Source organism: Microtus pennsylvanicus, chromosome 6 (assembly GCF_037038515.1).
Source record: "Microtus pennsylvanicus isolate mMicPen1 chromosome 6, mMicPen1.hap1, whole genome shotgun sequence".
NCBI lineage: Eukaryota > Metazoa > Chordata > Mammalia > Rodentia > Cricetidae > Microtus > Microtus pennsylvanicus.
The window spans coordinates 1,946,945-1,964,647 of NC_134584.1; the positions used below are offsets into that span (position 1 = coordinate 1,946,945).

At 54.2% G+C, this 17,703-nt stretch overlaps 2 protein-coding genes and 2 non-coding genes across 5 annotated transcripts; 2 read left to right on the top strand and 2 right to left on the bottom strand.

Moving 5' to 3' along the window:
• The first annotated feature begins 4,779 nt into the window (after nucleotides 1-4,779).
• Gamt (guanidinoacetate N-methyltransferase) lies at nucleotides 4,780-7,334 on the top strand. Its single transcript, XM_075975516.1, has 6 exons — nucleotides 4,780-5,080; nucleotides 5,910-6,055; nucleotides 6,143-6,206; nucleotides 6,471-6,538; nucleotides 6,628-6,738; nucleotides 7,049-7,334. The coding sequence occupies exons 1-6, from the start codon at nucleotides 4,900-4,902 to the stop codon at nucleotides 7,187-7,189; spliced, it is 711 nt and encodes a 236-aa protein (XP_075831631.1). The 5' UTR covers nucleotides 4,780-4,899; the 3' UTR covers nucleotides 7,190-7,334.
• A 1,351-nt stretch (nucleotides 7,335-8,685) lies between these two features.
• On the bottom strand, nucleotides 8,686-15,289 carry Ndufs7 (NADH:ubiquinone oxidoreductase core subunit S7). Of its 2 annotated transcripts, none has more exons than XM_075975517.1 (8): nucleotides 15,177-15,289; nucleotides 12,120-12,156; nucleotides 11,548-11,616; nucleotides 11,256-11,379; nucleotides 10,003-10,182; nucleotides 9,887-9,933; nucleotides 9,329-9,417; nucleotides 8,686-8,846 (listed from the first exon to the last, which is right to left on the bottom strand). In XM_075975517.1, exons 1-8 carry the CDS (start codon nucleotides 15,190-15,192, stop codon nucleotides 8,749-8,751), a joined length of 660 nt encoding a protein of 219 aa, XP_075831632.1. In that variant the 5' UTR covers nucleotides 15,193-15,289; the 3' UTR covers nucleotides 8,686-8,748. The 2 variants fall into 2 exon arrangements, with proteins under 2 accessions (XP_075831632.1, XP_075831633.1); XM_075975518.1 differs by having other exon boundaries at nucleotides 8,686-9,041.
• Nucleotides 15,290-15,425: 136 nt separating this feature from the next.
• On the bottom strand, nucleotides 15,426-15,499 carry Trnan-guu (transfer RNA asparagine (anticodon GUU)). The gene has a single exon. It is a non-coding gene; the product is annotated as a tRNA-Asn (tRNA).
• A 121-nt stretch (nucleotides 15,500-15,620) lies between these two features.
• Nucleotides 15,621-15,693, top strand: Trnaf-gaa (transfer RNA phenylalanine (anticodon GAA)). Its single transcript has one exon. It is a non-coding gene; the product is annotated as a tRNA-Phe (tRNA).
• The last annotated feature ends 2,010 nt before the right edge of the window (nucleotides 15,694-17,703 follow it).

The following is a 17,703-nucleotide window of genomic DNA, read 5'->3' on the forward strand; positions in this document are numbered from 1 at the left end:
GCCGCCCTGCGCACGCCCGGGCGCGCTCCCGCACGGGGCCTCCTGGGGCGGAGCCAGGGGCGCGCTGCGCGTGCGTGCCTGCCTGAGAAGGAAGACTACAAGGTTCTGCGCCGGCGCCACGGGTACAGCAGAGCCACGCGCTTCCGCCCCGCCGAGTCTACGACTTCTGGGAAATGTAGTCCTCTCGGTCTCTCGCTTTCAGAAGGCGCGCGGAGGGAGCCAGCCACGTGCGTGCGTGCGGGTGCATGTGGAGCCGGGCGCGCCGGAGCGTGCATGGCGCGCGCAGGCGCAATTGCAGATTCCCCTTTCTCCACTCGCGAAACTCGGTCTTGCGTGGGAGCCTGCGAGAAATAAAGTCCGTGTCTGCCCCTCAGGGCTCGATGTAGAACACAGGCTGCACGTTCACGTTAAGAAATGTGTCACTTCCCGGTGTTCCCTTTTCCCAGAAGATGATACAGAGGATGACAGAGACTGACTCACCTGTCCAAGGTCATTTAGTTAAGGCCCGATTGGGTCAAAGTAAAAGTTAATTAAGTTCACTGGCTATGAAAAAAATATCAGTGTCCCCCAGTACCACTAACATGGGCAGACAAACTCACTATTGTCTGTTGGTTATCTTCTCATTAGGATAGTCTATCTCTCCTCAAAGCGAGTTCCAGTACAGCTAGAGAGCTACAAAGTGAGACGCTATGTCAAAAAGGTAAGTAATAATACTAGTAATAATAATACCCACCTCAAAAAGACTATAAAGAGAAGAAAAAGCAGTCAGCCTGACAAAGTGAGACCCTGTCTCAAAAAGGTATATAATAATAATAATAACAACAATACAATAAATAAGCAAACAGGCCAGGCGGTGGTGGCGCATGCCTTTAATCCCAGCACTTGGGAGGCAGAGGCAGGCGATCTCTGTGAGTTCGAGACCAGCCTGGTCTACAAGAGCTAGTTCCTGGACAGGCTCCAAAGCCACAGAGAAACCCTGTCTCGAAAAACCTAAATAAATAAATAAATAAGCAAGCAAACAAATAAAAGGAGGTGATGGCTCAGTTTGTAGAGCACCTGTCCAGACTGACCAAGGCCTGGGTTCTATCCCCAGCACTATATAAACCAGGCATGACAATGCAAGCCTGCAAGATGGAATTCAAGGTCATCCTCAGCTACATGAGACATTCTCAAACAACAACAAAATCAAACAATAAATGCCTCATATGGCCCAAAGTGCTGTTTGTGGCGCCAGATGATGGTAATTTGTAAGTACCCAGATGGAAAATACACCAGGCACAAGAGAAGAGTGGCCCCAGGTGGCAGTGTGAAGCTTCTCTTGGATTATAAAACAGAATAATAACACTTTTGAGGATGGCCTGACTCTGTGTGGGGGATGCAAAATGCAGGGGAAGCAGGACCCTAATACAAGGAAGGTGGGATTGGGGCTCTGATTCATTGTTCTTACAATCCATAGATTGCTGCCCCCACCCCTGGCAAGACAGGGTTTCTCTGTGTAACAGCCCTGGCTGTCCTGGAACTTGATCTGTAGACCAACTTAGCCTGAACTCAGAGATCTGCCTATCTCTACCACCCTAGTGCTGGGATTAAAGGCATGTGCCAATACACCTGGCTTTTTTTTTTTTTAAGACCAAGGTTTAACTAAGTAGGTCTGGCTAGTGTGGAGCTCACAAAGATCTACCTGCCTCTGCCTCTGAGTGCTGAGACTAAAGACATGTTACCATGGCTGCCCCACCTATATATTCTTACAGACTCTTCACAGTTCCACTTGGACAGATTGTCTTTTTACCCTGCCCCCATGCTAGCTATCCCTGTGTACAAAAGGGCCCCCAAATGCTCACAGGCCAACATTAAAACATTTGAAGATAGCACAGTGTGGTGATTACACCTTTAATAATCTCAGCACTTGGGAGACAGAGGCAGGAAGATCTCTGAGTTCCAGGATGGCCAGGGATACACAGAGAAATCATGTCTTGAAACAAACAAATAGAATTGTATCTGGATGTCGGGTCACCCCAACACTCAGGAGGCCAAGGCAAGATCAGCAGCTCCAGGGCAGCCAGAGCTGCAAACTGCGACCCAATCTCAAAAACCAAACCAAAACAAAAAAAACAAAAAACCACGACTTTTCAAAGCATGCCATGACCCTACATGTAGAGGTCAGAGGAAAACATGCAAGAGATGAAACTCAGGTTGTGAGGCCTAAGGGCAAGCATCTTCATAAAGAGAGTATTGTCACCATGTGAGGATTGGTTGAGTGAATAGCACTGGGGACTGGGGGACACAAGGCACAGGATGTGGTCAGAAGGACCAGGTGTGAACCCTTTAAACTAATATATTCTTTAGAGACTAGATACTGGGGCTGGGGCTCAGCAGGAAGAGTGTTTTTCTGGTAGTCACAAAGCCCTGGGCTCCATCCCCAAAATCACGGGTCTTCCCAGCACTTGGGCTAGGAAGATAGGCGGATCTCTGTGAGTTCGAGGCCAGCCTGATCTGAGGTTAATCTGGTCTGCATTGTGAGGTCTGTATCAATAACCAAACCAAACCAAACAAATAATTCATTTCCAGAGCTTGGTGCGGCAGCTCACCCCATAAATAGACTGAAGCGAAAGCTGGAGCTCCCCGGCCGGCCTCAAACTCACAGAGACCCACCTGCCTCTGTCTCCCACCATTAAAGGTGCTCCAGGCCAAAGTTTTTGTTTGGAGACAGAAACTCCCCACGTAGCTCTGGTGAGTCCGGAGTGCTGGCATTGCAAAGCTTCCCATTTCATGTTTTAATGAGGCCACATGAGGTCAGCAGAAGGACCACTCTGAGTAGTGGAGTGTAGAGGCCGGTGTGGGGCTGGAGTGCAGTGGGGAGAGCACAAAGCCCAGACCGGGCATGGCAGAACACACTGGTGATCCTGGCTCTGGGGAGGTAGGACAGCCTTGGCCATGCTTGGCTGTGTGGGAGCTCAAGGCTCTCCGGAGCCACAGGAGAACTGGCTGCTCTTCCAGAGGGCAGGGTTTGATTCCAAGCATCCATTTGGGGCCTTACAACTGCCAGTAACTGAGCTCCAGGGGATGTGATGCCCTCTTCAGGCCTCCCTGGGCATGGCACACAGAGGAGGCACAGAAGAGAAATAGACCCCACACCTATATACTGCACAGCGGTGGCATACAGACACAACACAAGCACACATAAAAAAAATAAAAACAACCCCCCCAAACCCCCAAACAAAATAGAAGCCAGATCATCAGGACTTTTTTTTTCTTTTGATACTGTCAGGGTTCTAACCTGGAGCCCTGATCTTCACTCAGCAGCTCTCCCCGTCTGTACAATGAGGGCATCAGCAGACATCACGGCAGTTCATTCTGAGAGCTAATAGTTTTACTATTCCAGACATTCTTCCAGCATTGCTCAGGAAAGCCATCAGGCAGCTACGCCCCACCAGACCAAGCGTTCTAGGGGTAAAATGAAGCCGGTCAGGAGCAAATGCAGTTTAGAGGGGCAGTGAGAGGGCTTATTGGACCACACCAGGCCAGTGCATGTCTAGACCAGCCGTGATGACCCACACCTTTAATCCCAGCACTTCAGAGATAGAGTCAGGCAGAACTCTGTGAGTTCGAGGCCAGCCTGGTCTACATAGCAAGCTCCTGGCCAGCCGGGGCTATATCGTGAGCTCCTATCTCTAAATAAACAAATAAATACAAATAAAAAATAAACTTGGAGGAGCAGCTAGGAGGACATGTTGGAATCAGCAAGTTTGGCAGCTTCTCCAGACAGGACAGTAAATAGCATCCGCGTGAGCCAGTCAGGCAAATGCAGAAAGTCAGGTCCATGGATCTCAGCCCACTCTTGCAGAAGCCTCGGCGTGCATCTGATGGCATATCACACCCTCCACGGCACTGGCCTGTTCCCAGCAAGTAGGACCCGGCCCTCATGGCTCCTACTTCATGGCTAGACAACTAAGCCCCGCCCAGAGCCGTAGGCCCCGCCCCATCACCGTGCCCCGTCCTCTGCAAAAGGCTGAACTCCACCCAAGCCCCCAAACAAAAACCCTAGTTGCCAGACTCCTTGCTTCCAACCCCAGCCCTCGGCCGAAAGATAGGCCCGGGCAGTTCTACCTAGTCCTAAGCAGGCTAGGCCCTACTCCACCCGTGGAAGCAGGCCACTAGCAGAAGGCTACATTTCATCCTATTTCAGAAACACCTACCCCATGGCTCTTTCCCCATCCGTAGCAAAAGGCTGGATACCACCGCCTCAGCCAGCTGGCCCCGCTCCTAAGCTCTGTCCCTCATACTTAGCAGAAGGGTGACCCCACCCCATCGCTCTGGTCCCGCCCCTAGCAGAAGGCTGGACTGTGCCCTAGCACAGGCTCCATCCTGTATGGCTCCTGCCTGCATTCCTTATAGAAGACTGGATTCTGTCCCAGCCCACAGGCCCCATCCATAGCAAAAGGCTGGACTCCTCCCCTGCCCACCACTGCAAGATCATCCCCAGCCCATAGATCCGCCCCTAACAGAACTTTATTCTTCCAGCCAGCAGCCCCCACCCTAAGCAGAGCCTGCATGCTCCATCTCATCCTCAGGTTCGGACTACCCAGGTCCAGACCAGTAGGAGGGACATCCTCCCAGAGCAAGGCCCCACCCCTTCTGATGGCTCCACCCACCCCAACCCTGGGCCGGACTCCTTCCCCAGGCTCAGCCCTAGCCAGTAGGCCTCGCCCCGCCCGCGTGCTCCGTAATTTGGCGAGACACCCTCAGGGCCTCAGGCCCCGCCCCCGCCCCAGGCTCCGCCCTCCCATCCCAGCACTTGGCTGAACTCTTTCAGGACTCACTGTCACCGCCCCACCCTGCCTTCTGCAGCCCCGCCGCTCCACCGCCCTGTCCTCCCGGCCTAAAGTGCAGAACCTCACCATGAGCTCCTCTGCTGCCAGCCCGCTCTTCGCGCCCGGCGAGGACTGCGGCCCCGCTTGGCGAGCGGCTCCCGCGGCCTATGACGCGTCCGACACGCACCTGCAGATCCTGGGCAAGCCGGTGATGGAGCGTTGGGAGACCCCCTACATGCATGCGCTGGCGGCGATAGCTTCCTCCAGAGGTACCCTGTCCGAGGAAACTGAGGTTGCAGCTCAGGCGTGCGGGAGTTCCCATGCGTGCTCGTGCCTCAGTTTCCTTGCATGGACCTACCCCGGGACCACCTTGGCCAGGAAGGGAGGGTGTTGCCAAAATGTGGACGCACATAAGAGGCGCCTGCCTCCAACTGTAACTTCCTCTCTGCCGAGGGAAAAGACTATTACTCCCCGGGGCTGGCTTGGAGGGTGGGTCTTCCGATCACAGCCCTGAGTGGAACTGAGGGACAGAGTGGAGGGGCTGGGGCTGGTCGGGAGTCTCCCGGACTGTGGCTAAGAATAGCTTGGGAAAACTGAGCAGAGAGGCAGCTGTCTTGGAGCTGTGGTCAAGAACTGCTGGTTGAGAGAGGTTAATTGGTGTTTGGGGCTCCCCAGCCTAAAACAGAGCAGATGGACAGTGAGCCTCAAGTTCACCCCGGGCAGATGGGGACCTAGGGTCAGGTGATGAATGAAACATGGCTTAAGGGGGCTGCAGGTGTCAGGCTTCCAAGCCGGGCTTGTTCCTTGCTAACTCCACAGATAAGGGCCATAGCACAAACAGCAGCGTGGGCAGGGGCTCAGAGTCCAGGGATCCCTGGGACCAGGTCCAAGACAAGAGCTGTGCCTGTCCGAAGCCTCCCAGGCCAGCCACTCTGATTGGCAGCTGTCCAGGGCCCACACTATTGTGTTACTTTGTTCTGTCCACCCACACGGTCCTGCTGGCTGGTTATCCTTGAGGCATGTGACTGGCAGCTGGGCCCCACCCCCATGTTCCCCCCCCCCCAGCCAAGGCAGCCTTCCTGTGTTTTGTACTCCCAGGGGGTCGTGTCCTGGAAGTGGGCTTTGGTATGGCCATTGCGGCCTCCAGGGTGCAACAGGCCCCCATAGAAGAACACTGGATTATTGAGTGCAATGATGGGGTCTTCCAGCGCCTACAAGGCTGGGCCCTGCAACAGCCACACAAGGTACCACTGGGGTGGCAATCTGGGAGTACCCCGAGGTTAGGTGGTCCTGGGGAGCCATTTGACCCCCAATCTTCTTTCCTTTCCAAGGTTGTTCCCTTGAAAGGCCTATGGGAGGAGGTGGCGCCTACACTGCCTGATGGCCACTTTGATGGTGAGAAGGCTCTGTGAGCCCAGCAAAGGGGCCACGCTCCAGGGAAAATGCTGGCCCTCGGTCCTTCTTGGCAACCATTGCACTATTAGATTGGTGGGGCTTGCCGTCAGGTCTGAGTCCCAGGATGCACGTGGTGTAAGGAGAGGTCCTCTATGCACCTCCAGTGTGCACTGGGGACAGACTAGAGAGGGCAGGAATGAGCAGCTGTGGCTGGGTCAGATGAGGTGTGAGAGGCTGTCTGCCAGGCCCGTGTTCTCTCTGCAGGGATCTTATATGACACGTACCCACTGTCTGAGGAGACCTGGCACACTCACCAGTTCAACTTCATAAAGGTGGGGCTATGGGGCCAGGAGTGGTGGGCAGGGCATGGGACACCTCTCTTCCCACAGCCCCTACCCCATCCACTGGCCTCTCTTTGCAGAACCATGCTTTCCGCTTGCTGAAGCCCGGGGGCATCCTCACCTACTGCAACCTCACATCCTGGGGGGAACTGATGAAGTCCAAGTACACAGACATCACCACCATGTTTGAGGTGCGACCACCTGATAGCCCCGAAGCCTGGAGCAGTGACCTTGGGAGTGACTGTGGTTGACCTGTGACTTCAGAGGCCAGAGGTCTTCAGTGGGTCAGGCAGTACTGCGATTTCCCATTGTTTAAGCCTCCCCTGGATCCCCAGTGCCGGTGCGGCCCCACCCACTGCCCTCTACTTGTGTGGCCACACTTAGCTTAGAGATTGACGCTCAGGCTGGAAGTAGGTCTGTGTGATGATGCTTGTCAGGGACTAGAAGCCAAGGTTCTGTCACACCAACCCCCAGTCCTGTCCCATGTGCCCCTCCCTACAGGAGACACAGGTGCCTGCGCTGCAGAAGGCGGGCTTCCGGAGAGAGAACATTCGCACCGAGGTGATGGCACTGGTGCCGCCAGCAGACTGCCGTTACTACGCCTTCCCTGAGATGATCACTCCCCTGGTCACCAAGCACTGAGCGACTGGCCTAGGCTGGAATGAGCGGATATCCTCTTCAGTGCCTTGGTGGGTGGAGTTGTGAGCTCCAGCCTCTCAGCTGTCCCTGAACTGTGACATTCTTGTTGGCCCAGCTACCTTCCCAGAGCTCAGGGATAAAATAAATCCTAACAAAAAGACTGGTGGCTGGACAGTGAGCTGGAGGGAGGGCACATCTGGTTCAGAACATGCAGTTATCCATCACTGTTGTCCCGTTGCCCTGCCCAGACGTGACCAACGAACCATTGTCCATTTTCAGCAGGAAGCCCAGCCCACACCAAGCCAGGACACCTTACTCTGCAAATGTCTGCTATTAAATGTACTATCCAGGTTCACACTGCAGCCCCTGAGAGTGACTGCCTCAGCCTGTAGCCTATACCCAGCTCCTAGAGACCCCTCTGCTCACACCTGCCCTTGCCACAAGAAATCCTCCCCACAGCCCCTTCCCCAGCACTAAGGCCAGGTTCAGCATTTACAGCAGGGAGCAGGCTGTACCTCTGCCTGGAGAGTCCCAACCTTAACAGAGCCTTGTCTTAAAAGCTTGGAGCAGGGCATGTTATGGTGACCTTTAACCCCAGCCCTTGGAAGGCAGAAGCAGAGGGATCTCTTGAGTTCGAGGTCAGTCTGGTCCACAAAGTGAGTTCTAGGACAACCAGGGCTACACAAAGAGACCCTATCTGGTTTTTTTGTTTGTTTGTTTTGGTTTTTCAAGACAGGGTTTCTCTGTGGTTTTGGAGCCTGTCCTGGAACTAGCTCTTGTAGACCAGGCTGGTCTCGAACTCACAGAGATCCGCCTGCCTCTGCCTCCCAAGTGCTGGGATTAAAGGCGTGCGCCACCACCGCCCGGCTGACCGTATCTGTTAAAACACAAAAAAAAACTCCCCTTGGGATGGGCAGGCACCTGCCCCTTCCATGTCCTGGGTTGCCAAGATGTACCACCCCAGCCCATCAGCTAGAAATGCCAGATCCTGGGGCTGGAGAGATGGCTCAGAGGATAAGAGCTCTGGCTGCTCTTCCTGAGGTCCTGAGTTCAATTCTCAGCAACCATATGGTGGCTCACAGCCATCTGTACTGAGACCTGGTGCCCTCTTCTGGCATGGAGAAGTCCAGGCTAGAGGAACAGTGTATACTTTTTAAAGAGAGGAATGTCACATCCCAGGGCCACTGCTGTCACGAGCTGCAGAGTGAAGATCTGCATGGCACAGAGGCTGAGCCATGCAAACAGACCCTAGGCTCCTCCTCCCAGGGCAGACAGCAGGCCAGGGATGTGTCTAGGGGAGTGACTAGCCTGAGCTGCACAGTGGGCAGAAGTCGCAGTCTGAGCCCCAAGGCTTAGGTGTGAGTGCACAAGCCATTGAGACTGAGGGGCCACCAGTTTCCTGCTCCCCTGCAGCAGGGCCAGCAGTCCTTACAGAGGGCACAGGACATGCCCAGTGTGATGCCTCCCCACTGGGCCACAGTCCACACAGAGCGCACACAACAGGACTAGGGTGGGTTTATTCACACTGGGGTTCCGGAGCTGAGCCACTCGGCCTGGCGGCTCTACCTGCGGTACCAGATCTTCAGCTTCTGCTCACGCTTGATTTTCCGCTGCAGCTGCAGGATTCCGTAGAGCAGCGCCTCAGCTGTGGGCGGGCAGCCTGAAGGACACACACGCTGAGACCCCACAGGCCCACATGGAGGACTCTTGGGGTACTCTGGGGTTGACTTTGAAGGGATAAGTGTCCTTGCTGTGTTGGGCCTCTTGATACCCACTCCACACAGAGAAGGGCCCAGGTTGGGACTCTGGTGACCAGCGGGGTCCTCAGGAAGAGTCACTCACAGAAACTGGACCACTGGGTCAGGGAGATGGGCAGTTAGCTTGGGCCAGGGGCATCTTGAGATTCCATGTCCCAGAATGCCAGAGGCCTCAGGAATGCAGCTAGGAGCTGCGCCCCCTCCCCATTTAGCTGGCCCTTGTTGCCCTGCAGGCTGCTGCCAGAGGGCCCTGCTGGGGGCAGTGGCCAGTGAGCACAGAGTAAGACAGACTGGGCAGCGGGGGACCGGGACATCATATCTGTCCTTCTGCCCTACAGGACACATGACACTGTCTGGTGGAGTGGGGCAGGATGGCTGGCCTCACCTGGCACATAGATGTCCACGGGCACAATACGGTCGCAGCCTCGCACCACTGAGTAGGAGTAGTGGTAGTAGCCCCCACCATTGGCACAGCTAGGGAGAGGGTAAGGCGGTTCAGATGCAGGTCCACCCAGCCCACCCCACACCCTTCATCCTGGCCCTGGGAGAGGAGAAAATACAAGGGCCAGACCCTACATTCGGATAAGAACTGGGTTCAGTAAAGGGGGCTTCTAGAACCTTCTGTGGGAAATTGGGATGCAAGTGGCAATGATAATCACATGGAAAAGTGCCCTCAACCAAGCATTTCTGCTGATGGACCTGGGGTGGGACTGTGGGATCTAAGATGGCCTCACAAAAGTCTGGAATTCACTATACAGTAGATGACCTGAAGGTGACAGCCATGTGCCCCTACCTGTGTTACCTGGCACTGGGGATGGAACCCATGTTCCTGCACGCTGGGGTGAATCTCTAACCTAACCGTGGCCCTTTATGTTTTATCGTTTGAAGCAGGATCTCACTATGTAGTTCAAGCTGGCCTCGAGCTCACCGAGCATACACTCACCTCCCCATGGACACCACATAGCGAGGCTCAGGCATCTGGTCGTACACCTAAAAGACACTCAGGTCAGGTGTCTGTGGGGGCTGGGCAGGAGAAGGAACCAAGGAGACCAGGTGTACCTTGCGGAGTGCAGGGGCCATCTTGTTGGTAAGTGTGCCAGCTACAATCATCACGTCGGCCTGACGCGGGCTGGCACGGAACACCACACCAAAGCGGTCCATGTCGTACCGTGGGGCGGCCATGTGCATCATCTCCACTGCGCAGCATGCCAGGCCAAAGGTCATCGGCCACAGGGAGCTCTGTGAGAGCAGGGGCAGGTCACACGTCCGTTCAACACATCCTCCACCTTGTGGGCACAGTGACACTGAGGGCTTGGCAGTCACATAAGGCTAGTGCCTGCTGCAGACCCAGGACTCGGGTGGCCTCTAAGTCAAGCTGCTGTGCTGGGCACCAGGAATACCCTCTTGAAATCCCTGGACTCGCCGGGCGATGGTGGCGCACGCCTTTAATCCCAGCACTCGGGAGGCAGAGGCAGGCGGATCTCTGTGAGTTCGAGACCAGCCTGGTCTACCGAGCTAGCTCCAGGACAGGCTCCAAAGCCGCAGAGAAACCCTGTCTCAAAAAACCAAAAAAAAAAAAAAAAAAAAAAAAAAAAAAAAAAAAGAAATCCCTGGACTCTATCCACAGTGCATAAGCTCCTCGTGGATCTGGCTGCCCTGCGCCTGCATCTGAGACCCGACCGATGTGTCTGGGCTAAAACTGCCCTGTCTCAATAAAAAGGCATTTTTATCAGCTCGTGAGATATCTCAATGAGTAAAGGACTTGCCAGTAAGTCAGAGAACCTGGAATGGGCAAGCTTTGTTAACCAATCATCTTTAAGAGGAGGGACCTAGTTAATGTGTGGCTTGAATTTGATCCCTGGGAGCTGCATGGTAGAAGGAGGGGACCGAGTCCTTCAAGCTGTCCTCTGGCTTCTACACACATGGTATGGTGCACAGGCATGCATAGACACATACTTGACAAAACAGATAAATATAATAAAATGTTCTTTTTTTTTTTTTTTTTTTGGTTTTTCGAGACAGGGTTTCTCTGTGGTTTTGGAGCCTGTCCTGGAACTAGCTCTTGTAGACCAGGCTGGTCTCGAACTCACAGAGATCCGCCTGCCTCTGCCTCCCAAGTGCTGGGATTAAAGGCGTGCGCCACCACCGCCCGGCAATAAAATGTTCTTAAGATGTGCAGGATAGCCAGGACCACACAGAGACAGAGGAGGTCTGCTGAAGGCCGTCATCCAGCCATCCGGAGTGACAGCTGGGCAGGCAGCCGGGCCCTTGGGAAGGAGCCTCAGCAGAGCCCTGATGGGAAGGGGACTTACACGGCGTGCCCAGTTGATGAGGTCATCCAGCTTGGCCACCACATACTCGGCCCGGTTTCTGGGAAGATGGGAGGGCTTGGGAACCACAGCCCCCCCTGCAGCCTTGGTCACAGCAGACTGTGTGCTAAGGAGACAGAGCACATGGCATGGGGGAGAGTTGGCTAGGTGACCCCAGTGTCCTGTCTGGGACACACTAGAGAGGCGAGTTCATAGGGCGGGGCAGGGTGTAGGCAGCACCTGAGTGGAGGGCCTGTAAGACAGCACTGGGACCTCTCCCCAAAGCCTGGATTACCTGCTCGGACCCTCGGTGGCCACACTCTGATGGACTCTGCGCACCTGGGCCACTGTGTCTATGCTGGACCTGTGAACAGGGACAGCGGTGAAAGGCCACCAGGCCCCAAGCAGCCGTTCCTTCCCACTTCCTTGCTCACCCACGGTCCCTGCCTCATCTACGGGCCGTCCTGCTCTCTCAGACACGACCTGTGCTGTGCTCTTTGCATCTGAGAACACCAGCTGGTCAACGGGCTGTCAAATGTCCTCGCCAGGACAGTCCTGAGGTGTTGTGCTAGAAGCCCTTTACCTGTTCCGAGGCAGCCAGCCTGCGGAGGTCCGGGGAAGTGGTCATAGAGAACCTTGCTGGGACAGGCAGTACGTGAGCTATGAGGGCCCCAAGTGTGTGGACAATGCTGTCCCTCCTTGGCCATCGCCCTTCCAGACAGTCCCCACACACCATGTGAGGAGGACACCTGGTCAGCTTTCCTGAACCTGCTGGACACTACAGAGGGGCCCTCCTGGCTCCAAGCCCTGCAGCTCTGTGCTTTGCCCTGACAGCAGGCTGGATCTGTGACAGACAGGCACACTCACCGTAGGCCCAGGATCCGCACACAGAAGAGACCAGGAGCTGGGGAGAGAAGCATAGCAGCTTGGGTCCAGCAGTTTAGTTCTGGGTCACGGCCCTTCCCTGCAAAGCTCCAGCACACTTCCTGAGCCTTGGCTGAGCCTCCCTCTGCCTCCCATGCCTCGCCAGAACCCCAGCCAGCTGCTCCTGAGTAATCTGTCCTACATCTCCACACAGCAGGATGCAGTCCAAGGGCAGCTTTGAGGGTGGGATGGAGCTAGTCATGTGTTGGCCCCTTCGCCCCAGCACCCGGGAATGGGGCCTGTTTGCATGAGCCCCTCCAGAGGCCACTAAGATGTGCCCTGAGGTAGCAGGACTGGGTGTTTTGTGAGGACAGATGTGAATCAGGTCCGAAGATGTACAAATGGCATCCCAGCACTTTGGAGATTGAGACAGGGGGTTGCATGATCTAGAACAGCCTGGCTTACACACTGGAAAAACCCAAACAGTATTAAAGACACACAAACAAACAAAAACCAACCAGGGGTGGGGTGGGGTATACAGAGATTAATACAAGAATAACCTCATGAGGTTATGGGGAGGTGACACTTGTGACACCCTGACCCTGAATTCAGCTTCCAGGACCATAGGGTAAGTTTCTGTCACCTGGAGCTGGGTGTGGAGGTGCACGCCTTTAATCCCAGCACTGAGGAAACACAATTGGAACTCTGTGAGTTCAGGGCCAACCTGGTCTATATAGCAAGTTCCAGTCAGCCAGGGCTACACAGGGAGACCCTGTCTTGGTGGTAAAGAGGGAGGAGGCCTCACCTGAGACGGAGCCCCCCCACAATGACTTGGGGACTATTCTGTCTCTGAACCTGGGCTAGGGTTTACAGCTGCTTTCCATGCTGTCCCTCCTGCCTCAGCTCTCCTCACTTCAACCTTGTTCAGTGATGCTGTTCCCAAGGTCACGACTGTGGCCTGCGGCTTGGACCAAAGGACAAGGACTGCTAGACCTAGACTCCTGTCTGAGGGCACACACCGGCCTTGGTTTCCCAGATGAAAATTTAAGGCTTTGAATAAACTAACAGTGAAGTAAATGCCCTACTAAGTGGTTGGGGTGCCAGCATCAGGCTTTGGTTTTAAGGGCCACAGGGTCTCTCTATGTTGCCCGGGCAAGCTCTCAACTCCGACCTCAAGAGAGCCTTCCGAGCAGCTAGGACTGCAGCAGGTAGCACCAAACCCAGCTTGGACCAGACCTTGTGCTCTCACGCTGCAAATAAGATGTGGGGCCTTGAACATGCTCAGTGAGTGCTTCAATACTGGGTCACATCCCAGGCCTCTGCCTCTTCCCGCTTTCTTTCTCCTGTTTTTAAAGGGTCTCACTGTGCATCCTTGGCTGACCTGGAACTTCCTAGGGAGACCAGGCTGGCCTAGAACTCACAGGGATCCCAGGGATCCTTCTTTTAAAGCAGGGTCTCAGGGTCTAGCCCAGGCTGGGTTGGTTCATCGGCTTCCTCTTGCCTCAGCCTCCACAGGACTAGGTTCATAGCTGTACCCGACAATGCTCTACCGCAAACATCTTCTTTGCTGCCCTAAAGTATTAATGAAAATTAGCTTTTCCTTCAGATCCAACTATGGGTAGGAAAACACAGCAATTGGTAATAAGGTCTATCACCTGTTCATCGGCAAGTGCACAGCCAGTCCTGAGTGAGCTCAGGAAGCAGCAGTCAATGCCATGAACCCACTCCTTCCAGTCCTCACAGTGTCCATGTCACAGTTGGGCTTGGCATACTGCCCAGGTCTGTAACCCCAGCATGAGAGATGGAGGCACAGCACCATTAGTTTGGTATAACCTAGGCCACACAGAAAGACCCATCTTAAAGGAAAACAAAATCACCAGGCCGTGGTGCCACACATCTTTAATCCCAGTACTGAGGAAGCAGAGGCAGGAGGATTTCTGTGAGTTTGCGGTCAGCCTGGTCTACAGAATGAGTTCCAGGACAGCCAAGACAGTTTCAGAGAAACCCTGTCTTCAAAACCAACCAACCAACCAAAAAAATTTCAAGTCCAAATCTGTCATCCTAGCACTTGGGGGGTGGGTGCTGGAGGACCAGGAGTTCAAGGGGGGGGGAATGCTGGAGGACCAGGAGTTGGGGGGGGGATGCTGGAGGACCAGGAGTTGGGGGGGGATGCTGGAGGAACAGGAGTTGGGGGGGGGATGCTGGAGGAACAAGAGTTCAAGGTCAGCCTCCCACACGTGAGATTCTGTCTTAAAAACAAAACGGCTGGCGCTTAAGTTCCGTTGGCAGAGTCCTTGCCTAGCACACACCAAGCCCTTAAGTTACCTCCCAAGTGCCGCAGAAATGGGCACGAGGGTGTATGGTGCACGCCAGTCACCCAGCCCTCAAGGGGTGGAGGCTTCAAGTTCGTCCTCAGGATAAATAGTGAGTTTGAGGCCAACCTAGCCTTCATGAGACCCTGTCTCAAAGCAACAACAGAACCCGGGTGGAGTGAGACCCGACCGCCTGAGATCGCCGGTTCCTGGTGTCAACAGTGCCACCATCTAGGGGTTAAGACGGTCTGCTGAGGGAAACTTATCAAGGGTCGCTCAGCACGCCAGACTGCGTTCGCGGATAATCCCTGTATATAAAGAGAACGGCACCAAGGCTTCCATAGGGAAACCGAGACCATTTGCAATGCTAGAGGCCCTGGCTGGTTGCCCAGGGCTGTGATGGAGGCGCAAGTGCCCGGGTGTGTAGCCTGACTGCCCTGGGTCCGCTCCCAGCCCCGCTCTCTGTGTTTCAAGGACATCAGCGGGCTCCTGCTATCAGTTTCCTGAGGCTGGGAGACAAACGGGCCTCAGCGTCCGACTAGAATCTACCGCAATAACAGGAGGAGGTCCACAGCTGACAGAATGTGTGAAGTGGATTCAAACGCACTTCGGCCCGGTCCCGGACCCCGACATTACCGAGGGCTGAGACGCCAACGTGGCTCCCTGCGGCGCTTGGGCCCCAAGGTCCCCGCTGCCCCAGTTCGCAGCCCAAGGCCGACCCGCTATCCCGAGCTCAAGGCTCACTCACCCGCCAGCGCCACCATCTTGGCCTCGGCCTTCAGACAACCTCTGCGGTCCGTCCTCCAAAGCGTTCCGGGTCTGGTCCTTAGCGCAAATAGGCACTCACGGAAACCGGAACACAGAAGCGGAGTCGTTCCGATGCGTTTACTTTACTGCCTGTGGTCGCGAGCGCGCACTGCGAGCTTCCAGCCTCCTGTGACAGTGAACTGCAACAAAAAAAGGGCTTTTTCAGGAAAAAAAGACACCAAAGCATGTGCGTCCCTGGGTGGGCTCGAACCACCAACCTTTCGGTTAACAGCCGAACGCGCTAACCGATTGCGCCACAGAGACAGCGCTGATGAGGATCCTCTAGCATAGTCCTACAAGGCTTTGTACACGGGCTGTGACGTGCGCTTGTGCACAGTAGCTACACACGGGGCGGAGTCTGGGCAGGAGCAGCGCTAGCCGGCGTGCCGAAATAGCTCAGTTGGGAGAGCGTTAGACTGAAGATCTAAAGGTCCCTGGTTCGATCCCGGGTTTCGGCAGTTGTTTTGCGTTATTTAATGTATCTGGTATTTTTGAGATATTTTTGTTACGTTTTCACCCACAACGCTGAATTTTTCCAATCCGACATTTAATTTTTTAAATTATTTTTAGACGTTAGAGATCAATATAATATTCTTTAAATTGGTAGGGTTAAAGCGATTGAGTATGGAATCTAAAAATTTCAGGGTGCAATATTACACGCCTGTCATTCCAGCACATCAGAGAAGCAGGAAGATTGGCTCGAAGTCAAAAAGCCAATCGTCATAATAGTAATAATAATAATAATAATAATCAATAATAAGAAGAACCATCTGGAGTTCCAGTTCCAAGTCTCTTCTGACCTCTTCAGGCACCAGGTATGCAAGAGGCCAAACCACCTGCACACATAAAATAATATCATAATAATCCCAGCACTCAGGAGAGCTCCGTGAGTTTAAAGCCAGCCTCTCTCTACAGAGCTAGTTCCAGGGCTACACAGAGACACCCTGTCTTGAAAAACCTAAACAAACAAATAAGTTAATTAACTTAAAAAAAATAAGATAAAAAGAATCAAATCCAGGAAGGTGAAGTTCACTCTTCACTATCATGTGGAAGGCTCCGGGTTCCACCCCGGCACCCCGCGACCTGGGCACGGCACGGCACTCCGGCACAGGGGAGATTGTTCTTGGCTACACAGTAGTTTCGAGGCCAGAGGTTGGCCTACGACTCAGCGGATAAAAGCACTTTGCTGCCAAGCCCAAGCTAGACCTCCGGATTCCACAAGATGGCAGTAGAGAACTGATCCTGAACGTTCTCTGCCTTGGTACCAACATCTGCCTTGCACTCACACTCACACACACACACAACCAAAAATAAATAAATCTTAACACTAAACTCAAATTAACGGGAGAGTGTACTGTGTTTACACAATTGTGTCCAGTTCACAAAATGGGTAAACTACAGGAGTTCCGGAGTTTCTATAGGTGACAGCACCCTGGCAAGCTGTGAGGAGGGCAGGCAGAGGTATGGGGGGCGGGGGGGGGGGGGGGGACGCGGTGTGAATGCTGGGGTTGGCCAGGAAAGAGCTATGGTCTGGAAAAAATCTTCTAGGTTCTTTTGTTTTTGAGTCTGAGCTTCACTCTGTAGCCTAGGCTGGCCTTCAAGGTAATCCTCCACCCTCGACTCTACCATGCCCATCTGCAAAGAGAGTTCAGAGGGGTCCTAGGTAGGCCACAGCCAGCTGAGCCGTTCTATATCGTGAGATTCCCCCAGCCCCAGAGCTAAGGCCTCCTGCAGGCTATTCTGGTGCCGCCTGAGCCGCACCCAAACCTTCCGTGACAGCAGCTTGTGTCCTGATAATGTCCAGCTAACCGGAGGCTGTCTCTCTACAGCCGCCCCTCACTGTCTCCCTGGCACCCTTGCGATGTTGGCTCCGCAGGTGAGGGAAACTCAGCATGCGCAGTCCTGTGTGGACTGTAATCTGAGCATGCGCAGTCCTGTGTTGACTGTAATCTGAGGTGGACCTTTGGCAGTGCTGGGGTTAGATGAGGTTATGAGGTCCCCAGCATGGCATCGGTTGACGGCTTCTCAGCGGAACATGGTGGTATCCAACTGGGATCCTGACATTTTTAAGGCTGAAGGAGTAGATCTCTGAGTTTGAGGCCAGGCCTGTCGACATAGCAGGTTCCAGGACAGCCAGGGCTGTAGAGAGACCTTGTCTCAAGAGAAAGGGAGATAGACAGAGTGACTAGGGTGGTAGTCCTGAGAATTCAAGGCTACCTTGTGCTACTTGGTGTTTGAGGCAAACCTGGGACGACAGTGAGATTCTCACTAAATGTGGAAGGGGGCAGCCAGATAACTTAGTAGAAGCACAGGGTGCCCCTCTCTCAAATACACACACACAGACACAGACACACACACAAAACTCAAGCATAAGTTTGCACACACAGGCACACCACACTCAAGCACAAGTTTGCACACGCACGCACACCACACACACGCACAACTCGAGCATAAGTTTGCACACACAC

Coding starts and splice junctions, on each gene's coding strand:
- Ndufs7 (XM_075975517.1), bottom strand. Junction 11,380..11,547: donor GCCACCGAGGGTCCGAGCAG/GTAATCCAGGCT, acceptor CTGTCTCCTTAG/CACACAGTCTGCTGTGACCA. Junction 8,847..9,328: donor CGTGGACATCTATGTGCCAG/GTGAGGCCAGCC, acceptor TGTGTCCTTCAG/GCTGCCCGCCCACAGCTGAG.
- Gamt (XM_075975516.1), top strand. CDS start 4,900: ATGAGCTCCTCTGCTGCCAGCCCGCTCTTCGCGCCCGGCGAGGACTGC. Junction 5,081..5,909: donor GGCGATAGCTTCCTCCAGAG/GTACCCTGTCCG, acceptor TTGTACTCCCAG/GGGGTCGTGTCCTGGAAGTG. Junction 6,207..6,470: donor GCCTGATGGCCACTTTGATG/GTGAGAAGGCTC, acceptor TTCTCTCTGCAG/GGATCTTATATGACACGTAC.